The following is a 13,554-nucleotide window of genomic DNA, read 5'->3' as shown; positions in this document are numbered from 1 at the left end:
TGCTGTCGACTTATGAACTTACACATGGTGTGTCTTAAACACCACATACACACATAAACAACATTAAAAGCTGGATCAGGGACTTACACTAACCGCTTCTTAATTTTAACCCTAGTCAGTTTGGGAAACTAATCAATACCACAGGTCCAGTTAATTATTTATTTGATAAGCAGGCATTATGATGAAATAAAGCTCACAGAAATGGACCAGGGTTATTATCAGGGCTGGCAAAAGCACTGGTGTAGTCATGCTTACGGCCCAAGTGTACAGCTCCTTCTCGACGGTCACCACTGCGAAGTGTGTTTCTCCGGCGCAGACGTGCTGAGCGCTGCTGCCGCCCTTAAACATGTCCAGCTTCTGCGGGGTGAACTTCCCCCCGCCCCAGAAATACACCTCTCGCGAGCGCGTCGTCACCACCGCCACCGACGTCTCCGTCGCCGCGCTCAGCCTGGGGACACACACTCACACACTCAGCACACGCTGCTATACAAGACACTTACCAATCAGGAGAGCCACAGCAGCAGTGGCACTGACAACACTGTGTGCAAGTGCTGTGAGCCTTCCCAGGTTAGAGAAACACATGACACACACAGCGAGACTGCAGAAGAGCAAAGACTTCTGGGAACGAGCCGTCACTTACTTGGGTTTCCTGATGGCGGAGTTAAGCGTCGCAACCCTGTCCTCCAGCTCTCTGAACACACACACACACACACACTCGTTCACAGACCAGCTCAGCTCAACACACCGTTACATTTCAAACAAATTAAAGTAAATAAATACTATATAATATAATTTTTAAAAAATAGAGTAAAATATAAAAATAAATATAAAAATGATAAATACAATATAAATAAAAAACATAAAATACAAAAGTAAAATAAATAAAATTTAAACTAAATGAATACTACAATAAATCAACAAATAAAAAATTGCAATAAATACAAATTTGTAATAAATTAAAATGTATTAAATTAATAAACAAAGTAAATTAATGAAATTAATAGAAATGTAATAATTTAAAGTAAATAAATGGAAAAAAGTGGAAAAAAGTGGAAAAAAATCACAATAAATAAATAAAATCACCTTTGGGAATAATAGGAATTAAATTAAAATTAAAATGAATAAATTAAATTAAAATTAATTAAAATAAATTCATAAAATGTATACAATAAATAAATAAAGCAAATTTATGAAATTAATATTTTTTCTATAAATAAATGATTTAAATACAATTTATATAATAAATAAAATAAAAATGTAAATAAATGTAAAATAAATAGACAAATAAATTAATAAATGGAAAAAAAAATCACAATAAATAAATAAATAAATAAAATCACCTTTGGGAATAATAGGAATTAAATTAAAATTAATAAATTAAATCAATTTAAATTCATAAAATGTATAAAATTAAAAAAAGTAAATTGATGAAATTAATATTTTTTTATAAATAAATAAATAATTTAAATACAATTCATATAATAAATAAAATAAAAATGTAAAAAATTTAAAATAAATAGACAAACAAAATAATAAATGAAAAAAAAAAAATCTTTTACTATGAAACCTTTGGGAATAAAAGTAATTACGTGAGAATCCTCAGAAGAGTGTGGGAATGCGAGGGTAAATGTGTGTAGGGTGGTTTGCGTGTGAAAGGTGCGCTGGATTGACTCACGCTCGGACTCGAGAGATCACGGGCCGCTCTAGAATCTGCTCCGCCGTCGGCCTCTTCTCAGGGTCCTTTAACATCCACACACACACACACACACGAGCGTCAGCATGACATCACCACAGGTATGATTGACAGGCACCGTGAGCGCCACACTTTCAGCTACCTGATCTAAACACTCGTACACCATCTTGATGAGGTCAGGCGTGTAAATGTCCGAGTTGATCTCCATGGTCCAGTTGCCCTGCACGATCTTTACACACAGGTTCAGGGCATTCTGGGAAACACATCATCAGACGCCGTTGAGTGGTTTCCAGGCTAATGGGCGAGTGTGAATGCATGTCTGGGCGATTACCGTGGCATCGAAGGTCCTGGTGAGGGTCAGCAGCTCGAACAACACACACCCCATGGCCCAGATGTCCGACTTAAAGTTGTACTTGACTCCCTGACACAGCTCAGGAGACATGTAGTACGGAGTCCCGACACACTAGTCAACACAACACATCATAAGGACAATAAACGCTTTATACTGGACCATTTATGTCCTCATTTAGTATTGCACTTTCTTTATTCTTGCATTGTCTATTCTAGTTTTTTATTGCTATTGTGCTATTGATTGAGGAAGCTGCTTAGACATACACTCTAGTTTCTAATGTTTTATTGGTTAATGTTTTTTTTTTAAGTATTAATTTTTCCTTCATGTATGGAATGACAAATAAAAAACCCTTGAACCTTGAAGAAGTATTTGTCATTGTTAACAAATGGAACATTATTGTAAAGTGTCACCCATAAAATATTTCAACGTTTTACCATTTTATTTTGATTGTTTCTATATTAAAATTTTGGATTTATTTTAATTTAGCATTTTATGACTTAATTAAAATTTAACCCTAATCGTTTATAATTTTAATTACACTGCAAAAAATAAAATCTAAGAAAGTTAAAAAATGAAAGTAAGAAAATATATCTCTTCTTTTTTTATGCCATGAAAGACAAAAAGTCTTATAAAATATATTGCACACTAGACTATAAATCTTAATTTAAGAAAATTGGTGTTCTTCAGTCTTGCCAAGTGAACTTTAGCTCATTTTGAGGTAGATTTGACCAGAAACAAGTGACGGGTATAAAGTGCACATTTATGAACACGCTGTTGTGCTGTTTTTAAGAATAACATCACCCCTAAAAATGATAATTTTAAGAATCTTAATTAAGAAAGGTCCAAAAAAAATTGTTACACTGCAAAAAATGTCCTTCTTGAAACAAGCAAGATGCACTTAAATGTAAAGTAAACTAAAATGATTAAGATGCTTTAAGAATTTTCATCTATTTCAGGTTATTGTGCATCTTAACATTTTTAAATAAGCTGAATTTAAGGTTAAATATTCTAGTTAATGCAATCTTCACTAAAATTACTTATTATTTAGTGCTTATAAAAAGTGAAAACTGCATATTTTAACCATGTTTGTCTAGTTTTAAGACCAAACAGTGTTTTTAGTGACTGGAATGAAGATGAAATATTCTATTTTTCACAATTTATTTATTATTCAATTCTTATAAAAAGTAAAAACTGCAGTTTTAAGCATTATTGTCTAGTTTTAAGATCCAATTATAGCATTTATTAGTGACTGGATATTTATGCTATTTTTAAGTCAGTTTTGCTTACCCCATTTTAGTTCACTAGACCTATATTAAAGTGCATCATGCTTGTTTGCAGTGTAGACAGTCTGGGAAACTAATCAACACCTCAGGTCCAGTTATGTATTTATTTGATAAGCAGCTTGACGGTCATTATGATGAAATTAAGCACACAGAACTGGACCAGGGTTATTATTATAGTTCACTAAAACTACAACTACAACAAAAACACCTGTTACATGAAATAAACTTTAACTGAAATAAAATAAAATAAAATAAATAAAAAATATTTCAGCTAGTTATCATCAAGGCAACATTTTTAATAATAGGCCTAAATGACAATTAATAAAAACAACATAAAATTGGAAAATATATAAAAATAAAGTACCTCAGTGATAGTACAATAAGGCATTGTCCTTCACACAGACATCATGATGTGAGTTATTAGAGTGCAGAGATGCTGTTCAGATCATAAACCAGCTGACCGGATCAATAACCACAATATAATAATAATAATATAATAACTGCGCAGACTCACGGTTTCAGCCATGGAGTACTGCGAGTCCAGCTTCTTGGCCAGCCCATAATCGCCCAGCTTGATCAGGTTGGTTTTAGTGAGGAAGATGTTCAGCGTTTTGATGTCCCTTCAAACACACACACACACACACACTATTCACTAAACCCTGCTGTAATCAATATAATCAACTGATTATGATACAAAGTAGGTCTTTGTGACTGCTTGAATTTTAGTTTTGATTTTGGCTTCAAACGAATATTAAACATGATAATCAATTGGAATTTTACATTCAATCTAAAAGTGACGCCTAATAAACCTGCAGTGTCGTTAATGTTAATTAAACGACAGAAGACAAACAGAAAAATCCCTCACTGTTCATGACTGAGCAGCTTTAAGAATAATTATAATCTTAACGCTTAAACGCCACTTCGGGTCTTTATCGACCCGGGACGTCATTCACTACCCTCAACCTCATTCGTTAGTTAAGATTAGACGTCAAGTATTCGTCGATCTAGTCATTATAAACAATATAACTAGAAATACAAAAGAAAGTCTGTTTAGTAATTTTGTTTTTGTTATAAGCGTATAGGGTCGCTAGTGCGGAAGAGGTTTAAGGCCAAGCAATGATCAAAAATAAAACCATCTCGAGATTAAAGTCATTACAATGTTGAGAATAAACTCATAAAATTGAGAATAAAGTCGTGTTTCGAGAAAAAACTCGTTAAATTTCGGGAAAAAAAAGGCTAAATAAAATGTTGAGAATAAACTCATTAAATTTACAACGACTTTATTCTTGAAATTGAATGAGTTTATTCTCAACATTTTATTTCGACTTACTTTCTCGAAATTTAGCGAGTTTAATCTTGCATTATAATGACTTTGATCTCGAGATGGCCCTAATCCTCTTCCGTATGCTAGTGACCCGAGGTATGTAATAATGTAAGTATATTTATTTCTTCACAACAATAATTGACTGAATAAGTGCTTTCAGCTTTACTCCTCGGACACACAATGATGACGTGACGTTTCACTCATAGTTACAGCAGGCAGAAAACAAGAATCATCGGCAATACTTGAAATGCCATACTTGAAAGGCAATACTCGAAGAAGCATTAGAACAACAGGAGAGAACATCAGTCTGTGAGTGTTTACTTTCTCATTTGATTTTAGCGCGGCTCTTCGTTACTGTGTTTACCCTGGTAAAAACGCGCGTGTGTTTGTTTGTGTCGTGACTGAGTTTCGCTGGCCAAATAGTTGGGCGTGGCCTGCTGTATTCATTAACAGGGTATTAGGTGTGTATAAAACTGGTTAGTGCACCGCGGCAGCGGTCGCGGCTGCCCTCGTGTGAAGCCCTCATCGTGTGAAGACCAAAGAGTGTAAAGACCAGCGACTCTACCTGTGCGACTCCACCGAGCAAGGACACCGACAAAGCACTTGAGTATTAAATTCTTCTTGTTTATTTATTGTTGTTTCCTTTCTCTTCTACACACTTTTCTTTGAATCTTCCTGTTTGTAAGCTCCTTTTCACTATGTGTTTTCAAATCTCTACTATTACTAACATACGTAAATCAAACGTCACACGTCAGAGGCGGTGCAATCCTAACAATCTCCGTACCCTTCCGGTGTCTTCTAATACTTTATTCTCTTTTCCTATTGGTCTCTGGAACTGCCAGTCCGCTGTTAACAAAGCTGATTTCATTACATCTTTTTCAAGTCATTCAGGTCTCAGTCTATTAGCCCTGACTGAGACCTGGATCAGACCAGAGGACACTGTCACACCTGCTGCCCTCTCCACTAACTTCACTTTCTCACACACCCCCCGTCTGACCGGAAGGGGTGGTGGTACTGGTCTGCTCATCTCAAATGACTGGAAATTTTATCCTTTACCACCTCTATTTGACAACAGCTCATTTGAATCACATTCAATTACCATCACTAGTCCTATAAAAATCCATTTTGTAGTTGTATATCGCCCCCCAGGTCAACTTGGCAGTTTTTTGGAGGAGCTTGATGTGCTACTCTCATCCTTCCCAGAAGATGGTACTCCTCTTGTAATTCTTGGAGACTTCAACATCCACCTAGAAAAACCTCAGGCTGCTGATTTCCACACCCTGCTTGCATCATTCGACCTCAAACGAGTATCTACTGTGGCTACTCACAAATCAGGTAACCAATTGGACCTCATCTACACGCGCTACTGCTCTACGGACAATACACTGGTCACTCCACTGCACACCTCAGATCACTTCCTCCTCACTCTCAACCTCAACCTGCCTCAGAACACAACACACACTCCTCCACAGGTCACCTTTCGACGAAACCTACGCTCACTTTCACCCTCTCACCTATCCTCTTTGGTCTCATCCACACTTCCTCCACCTGATCAGCTCTCAACACTTGATACTAACTGTGCAACTGATACTCTTTTCTCCACTTTAACATCCTGCTTGGACAACTTCTGTCCCCTTTCCTCCAGGCCAGCCTGCGCCACACCCTCTGCCCCCTGGTTAACTGATATTCTTCGCGAACATCGTACTAAACTCAGGGGTGCAGAGAGAAAGTGGCGCAAATCGAAAGATTCGACAGACCTGGGTCTTTATCAATCCCTTCTCTCTTCCTTCTCTGCTAATATCTCTACTGCTAAAATGGCTTACTATCACAACAAAATCTTCAATTCTTCTGACTCTCGCATGCTTTTCAAAACCTTCTCCTCTCTTCTTAACCCTCCTCCTCCTCCTCCTTCATCAACCCTAACAGCCGACGATTTTGCCACATTCTTCATAGAAAAAACAACCACCATCAGCGGCCAATTTACCAATCCACAAACTGACACACACATTTTACCAACAAACGCACACATTCTACCCTCCTTCTCTCTACTTTCAGAGGCGGAAGTCTCTAAACTCCTCCTTTCCAATCGCCCTACTACCTGTCCGCTTGATCCTATCCCCACTAATCTACTTCAAGCCATTTCTTCCTCAGTTGTACCCACACTCACGCACATCATAAACACCTCTCTTCACACTGGTACCTTTCCCACAGCTTTTAAGCAGGCTCGGGTAACCCCACTGCTTAAGAAACCCAATCTAAATCCAGCACATCTAACAAGTTACAGACCGGTACCTCTTCTTCCATTTGTCGCGAAAACACTTGAACGAGTTGTTTTCAACCAGATCTCCTCCTTTCTTACACAGAACAACCTCTTGGACGACAATCAGTCTGGTTTCAAAAGCGGACACTCAACTGAGACTGCCCTGCTCTCAGTAATTGAAGCTCTGAGACTGGCAAGAGCAGCTTCCAAATCCTCAGTCCTCATCCTGCTGGATCTGTCTGCTGCTTTTGACACAGTTAACCACCAGATCCTCCTGTCAATCCTAAAGATGAAGGGCATCTCGGGAACTGCACTCCAATGGTTCGAGTCTTACCTCTCAGGTAGGTCCTTTAGGGTGTCGTGGAGAGGTGTGGCGTCTAAGACCCAACATCTAGCTACTGGGGTGCCTCAGGGCTCAGTGCTTGGACCACTCCTCTTCTCCATCTACATGACATCACTAGGATCTGTGATTCAGAAACATGGCTTTTCCTATCATTGCTACGCTGATGACACGCAACTCTACCTCTCATTCCAGCCTGACGATCCGACGGTAGCTGCTCGTATCTCAGCCTGCCTGACAGACATCTCTGGCTGGATGAAGGACCACTACCTTCAACTAAACCTTACGAAGACAGAGCTACTTGTGGTCCCGGCCAACCCAACACTTCATCACAACTTCTCCATTCAGCTAGGCTCATCATCCATAACTCCATCAAGGTCAGCTAAGAACCTTGGGGTTGTAATTGATGATCAGTTGAAATTCACAGACCACATTGCTAGAACTGCCCGGTCCTGCAGATTTGCCTTGCACAACATTAGGAGGATCAGGCCCTTCCTTACAGAGCATGCCACACAACTCCTTGTCCAAGCACTTGTTTTATCCAGACTGGACTATTGTAATGCTCTCCTGGCTGGTCTTCCAGCTTGCTCTGTCAAACCTCTACAATTGATCCAGAATGCTGCAGCCAGAGTAGTCTTCAATGAGCCGAAGAGAGCACACGTCACTCCTCTCCTCACACAATTGCACTGGTTGCCAGTTGCCGCTCGCATTAAATTCAAGGCACTGACGTTTGCCTACAGAACAACCACTGGCACTGCTCCCTCTTACCTAAACTCATTACTTCAGACTTATGTGCCATCCAGAAACCTGCGCTCTGCTAGCGAATGTCGTCTTGTGGTACCATCTCAAAGAGGCACAAAATCTCTTTCTCGGACCTTTACCATGGCTGTTCCCTGTTGGTGGAATGAACTGCCTAACTCAACCAGAGCTTCTGAGTCAGTAGCCACTTTCAAGAAACTGCTGAAGACATATCTTTTTCGGCAGCACTTGATTCAGTAGAATTAACACTTTCTCTTCTCTTCTATTCTATAAAAAAAAAAAAAAAAAAACTGCACTAAAATTAAACTGAGAGGGGTTATAGCACTTACGTATTGTTGTCCTACTGTTAGTTTAACTGCTTCTATTGTTCTCATTTGTAAGTCGCTTTGGATAAAAGCGTCTGCTAAATGAATAAATGTAAATGTAAATGTAAATGACTCCGTGATTTACAGCATAGCAAGTATTTAATCGCAATCAGATATTAGTGTCACTGATGCTGGATCTGGAGAAGAAGCTGTCAGCGATCGAAATATTGATTTTGAAGACGTTAAAAGCGCTAGTTTTGAGAACATGGTTGTGATGGTGAATATGAGCAGATGCTGAATGTTCTGGGAAATGACAGTGATGATGGCCAAAATCATGTGTTATTAAAGATGAATTGCTGTGCACAGGCTGTATTGGCTATGACTAGACCACATAACCTTGTAACCGTGGCTCGTGTGTGTGTGTGTTTACCTGTGGAGGACACCAGCTTTATGAATGTGAGCCACAGCTGCGGTGATCTGATATAAGTACCACACCACCACCTGTGGACAACAGAAGCTCAGGTGTAAAGCAGCTCTGAGCTTAGTGTGTGTGAGTGTGTGTAACGCTGAACTCACAAGTTCAGTGTGTAAGTGTGTAACCGTAACTCACCTCCTCTTTGAACAGAGCTCCTTTCTGCTGGTTGATCTTGTCATAAAGGTTTCCACCTGCACACACACATTCAGACCGTGGTTTGAGTGAGTGAGTGAGTAAGTATTTAAGTGTGTGTGTGTGTGTGTGTGTGTGTGTGTGGTACCATTGCAGTACTCCATCTCGATCAGCAGTGTGTTCTTGTCCATGAAGTGGTTGAAGTAAGCGATGATGTTGTTGTGCTGAAGGATGGAGAGGATGCTGATCTCGTTCATCACGTCTCTGCGCTTCTTATCCGAGAGACAGTTCAGGTCGATCTCCTTCCACACCACCAGAGAGTTATCCTGCACAGAACCAGAGAGTTATCGTGCACAGAACCAGAGAGAGTTATCCTGCACAGAACCAGCCAAACCATCAGGCAGTGACGCCAGACTGAATGGCTCTGCTCTGGTCTTAAGCCTGTTTTATGCTTCTGCGTCGAATCGACGGCGTACCCCCGCAGACCTCTCTGCGTCGCCGCGAACCCCTCTCCAACCCCTCCGCCGTAGCTCGACGTGCACCTCCAAAAAATTGTAACTACGCGTCGAGGCGACGCAGACCACAAGGGCTGTGATTGGTCAGATACATCATTTCGGGAGTGAAGCTTTTCCAGTTTCCCCCTCCCGCTATACCGCCATTTTTAAAGTGACCACTGCACTGTTTGTTTAAACGATATCAAGTTGAGGAACATTTGATTCTTCTGGGATTTAACATTTGCAATAAAATCATTTGTTGTTCAACGTCGATTAGCTCCAGCTGCAACAACATTCTCTCTCTTCCGCTCGCCATTAGGCTCGTTTCCATTACAGTTTTGCGCAAAACTTTTGCGATTTTTTTTCTTTATGTCGATAAAAAACTATTGCAAAATGACGGCGTTTCCATTAACCGATGTTATGCGACTTAAACGTCTTTTTTTCCTCTCGCCATAAGCCATTCCAAAAATCATGGTAACGGACGTTGGTAGGTTTAACGTTATAGCCTATATCAACTTTTATTCAAGACACAGAGGTCCAGAGACAACACAGTACAGATATAAATGTAAAAACAATACAAAACAATTAAGAATGATGTGGATGAGGCATAATTTATAGAACATATACAGGCTTCGGGTCCAATGTTTCCAAAAGCAAGATGCTATACCTTGTGTCACTATAGCCACCGCAGACATTATTATTAATGGAAGGAGACGTGGTGTGTTATCCAAGCATTGATGGCAGGGAAAGACACGGAGTTCTCCCTCATTTCTGCTCCGAGGTCTTGATTGTGGCCTTTCTTTGAGGTTTAGAGTCCAGTATGCTATTCCTGTAATTGTTTCTTTTATGAATTTAATAAAGAACTCTGTCTCGTATTAATTCCAAACGGTCAGTGTAGCCTACTTTTGGGTCCATTCGTTTTCCCTTTTTTAACCCGTAATTGCAAAACGAAAAATGAACGGTTGTTGTATTTTTTTAAAACGGAAAGTTAAACACAAACTTTTTAATTTGAACTGTACACCAAATGCTGCAAAAAAAAAAAAAAAAAAAAAAAAAAAAAAAAAAAAATCGACGAAATTTAAGATAGCCTATTTGTTTATGATTTTTTGCTCCTTTATTAAACATTTAAAATATTCACAAATTAATATGGAAAACATGTAGATTTTACTGGTTTTCTAAGGCCAAATTAGAACCTGGAAATTATATTTTTCCCGCAGTGCTGAATGAAAGACCATAACCACAACCTACAGAAAGGTAATTTATAGGTTATAATAAATGTGTCTGAAAAAATAACGAGGCATTTTAATTGTTTATTAATAAACTATTGTTTTCTAAATCAATGTCGGCTAAAAACATCTCCATCTCCGGATGCACCTTTAGAGAGAAATGCACCTTTCATACGGATTACATAATCAGAAGGTATTAGCTTTCGATTCGAATTTGTTCGTTTTAAAGTGGACATTTCAAGCTTTAGCCTATAGGCTATATTTTGTTTCAGTTCTCGCGCTTCAGTTCACGGAGACCATGAAAGCGCGCCTGATTGTTTTGTTTTATTTTACAAAACCACAACGTTTTCTTGTTATTGTGAGTTTACGCAAATACAATTAGTTGCGAATAATGTAGGCTATTATTATTTTCTGTATGACCAGAAATGATAGAGTATTTTAAGTTGTTTCCACTGTTGATAGGGAAATGCAAGTGTTCGCGCCAGCGCGCTGTAAGGGGTATACAGTCAAAGACCCAGAACCAGATATGAAGAATGAAGACCCGGAGTCAGAATTATAAAAAATTAAAGAAAAGTTTTACTGAAGATAGTTTGCATTTTCATCAGCAGAAGTCAGCTTCAAGACTCACACAGGAGTTCGTAGGCCGCCCCGCTTACAGTTACAAAGATCACAGCAGTTATACCATTTCCAAGGTCTAAGCTACGTCATTGCTTACAGGTTGAATGATTCTCATTGGCTAAGAAACATTAAGAGCCTAAACAATTTAACACATGTGAGGAGATAGGGGTGCCTATCGCCATTAGTAAAGATAGTTGTCGTCCACTCATTAGATTTAGGTCTGTGGTGGCCTCGCAGGTTAGAGAAGGGCGCCGGGGTGTCTGGTCCGAACGTCCAGAACCTACATAGAATGTCATACGCACACACACACAAATAACAGACACTAGCAAATAACAGCTCCCATCAAGGCTGAAGAGAGTCTGAGCTCCTTATTATCAGTTAAGTATACCAAAACATAATGCTAAAACATTCACTCATTTAGGAGAAAAACAGATCACTGGCATTTACTCCCAAGGAAGGAAATACACTGGAAAGAATACATTTTAATACAACAATTAAAGTTTGATAGTAACGCTCAATATAGCTTGACCATATGTCCAGCGAAGAATCATATGTGCCCACGCTGCCTTTAGGACCCTCTAACCTTTCTACTGATCCCAGAGAAAGAGACAAACGGCCTTGTGGGTTACGTGGCCTTCGTGTCCTGCGTGTACTACGTGCAATCTCAAAGTAAGATTGGGATGCACCTAAAAGAAACTGGTTACTTGCATCCATGCATTTAAGAAAATATAATTTCACAGGCACAAGAATATAAAAATTATTATGTGATAATGAATATATTTGATTATTGATTTTTATAAAGGAAGTATATAACCATTCAAAATGATATATGATTATATATGTATTTGAAGAGGCAAGGGATTTTGACCAACCCTTCAGTCCCCCGTTTTAGACCAATGTGGGGTCCAATACCGCCACGTCTGGTCTAACCAGTGAGGTCACTACGGAAGGGAGGAGTGGTGACGCATGCTCCCCTGACGGGTCACACTTGTCTCTTCACCTCGTCACGGACATGCTGGATATTAAAAATTCCAGTCCCCATTAAGAGGCTCTCCCACCTTCCACTCACAACAGGACATCAATGTCATTCTTCCTCAGTTTATCAGTCAGGTTAAAATTTTTATAAAACACATAACTGATTACGAAACAAGTACATATTTTTTCTCTGGAAGCCAGGCTAAATAAGCAAGCACTATTGCTGTATTCCTAGCATGGGCTAGATCCACAGTCACTACTCAGATCCTAAATAAAGACATTGTCTATAATCATGAATACCAGAATATATGCACTAGTTTTTTATTTTTTTTATAAAATTATGATTTCCAAATCCTTTTATTATAAACAAAGTTGGATGGTTAATCCATTATTTTCACTACCCCTTTTATAGACCCTTTAGGTTTAAAACACAATGGTTGTCTAACTAAAAATAAACAACAAACAATAGAATATTAATAATTAAGGCCCATAATAATCGATGTAAACACTTTAAGTCTTTACTGAAATCATCCTTCAGTTTACGGTCACATAGCATGTACCATTTTAATTGTATAACATCTTATACCCTTTTTTGTTTGTTTCAAAAATAAAAAAATAAAATAAAACAAATTCACATCATCATTTCAGTCATTATTTTACCACTAAAATATAGGATCGTTCCCCATTTTGCTTAATAAAGCTTTTGTTCATTCCTTATCCTTATATCACTTGAATCCCTGTCAATCATACAATGTCTAACCCTAACCTTTTTCATACCATTTAAACTTAATTTGACTTCCATAAACCCTATCAGAAATTGTATTTTCATTACATACATTTTCTTCTACTATATTTCTTCCATCTTGCCCTACATGCCAGTTCCTTCTGCATCCGAGTCTCTCACCACTGTCAGCCTAGTGACACTTAAAGTTCCCTCGTTAGGGGAATCATGGTATTTTATTAATTCTTCAATACTCTTGTTTTCTTATCATTAACTTCAACTTTATTTTTCATTATAACTACTTCTCACAGTATTTGTCTCAGTTCCACTTATCTTTACAGTTTTACAGAAACCAAAATATTATGTTACTCAGATCCCAGCCAGCCATATAGCTGCTTTCTCTTTTTACCTTTATTAAATTGTAGTTTTCTTAGACATCTAATGTCATACATACATTTAATCGATTGAGAAATAAAACCTTTTCTTTTTAGAAGTTATATTCACTCCTTCTTTGTTCGCCCTCCGGCCTTTCAATAAAAATGAGGGAACTCACTCTGGATAATTTGGATAGTGACTTAGCCAATGTGTCACTTTGTC

The 13,554-nt window shown here is 38.4% G+C and overlaps 1 protein-coding gene across 1 annotated transcript in view; it reads right to left on the bottom strand.

Annotated features, from left to right (window-relative positions):
- The window catches only part of LOC130071338 (serine/threonine-protein kinase Nek9), a 52,632-nt gene that overhangs the window by 23,711 nt on the left and 15,367 nt on the right, over positions 1–13,554 (bottom strand). Inside the window, exons 2-10 of the mRNA XM_056236078.1 lie at positions 9,072–9,249; positions 8,927–8,982; positions 8,747–8,817; positions 3,843–3,948; positions 2,025–2,156; positions 1,836–1,946; positions 1,676–1,740; positions 641–691; positions 256–448 (exon numbers count right to left, since the gene is read on the bottom strand). Coding sequence (XP_056092053.1) covers positions 256–448; positions 641–691; positions 1,676–1,740; positions 1,836–1,946; positions 2,025–2,156; positions 3,843–3,948; positions 8,747–8,817; positions 8,927–8,982; positions 9,072–9,249 — 963 coding nt within the window. The remainder of the gene's footprint in view (positions 1–255; positions 449–640; positions 692–1,675; positions 1,741–1,835; positions 1,947–2,024; positions 2,157–3,842; positions 3,949–8,746; positions 8,818–8,926; positions 8,983–9,071; positions 9,250–13,554) is intronic.

The sequence above is a fragment of the Rhinichthys klamathensis genome, unplaced genomic scaffold (assembly GCF_029890125.1).
Source record: "Rhinichthys klamathensis goyatoka isolate OS25496 unplaced genomic scaffold, OSU_Roscu_1.1 h1tg000437l_1, whole genome shotgun sequence".
Lineage (NCBI taxonomy): Eukaryota > Metazoa > Chordata > Actinopteri > Cypriniformes > Leuciscidae > Rhinichthys > Rhinichthys klamathensis.
This window is presented reverse-complemented; position numbering and strand designations above follow the sequence as displayed.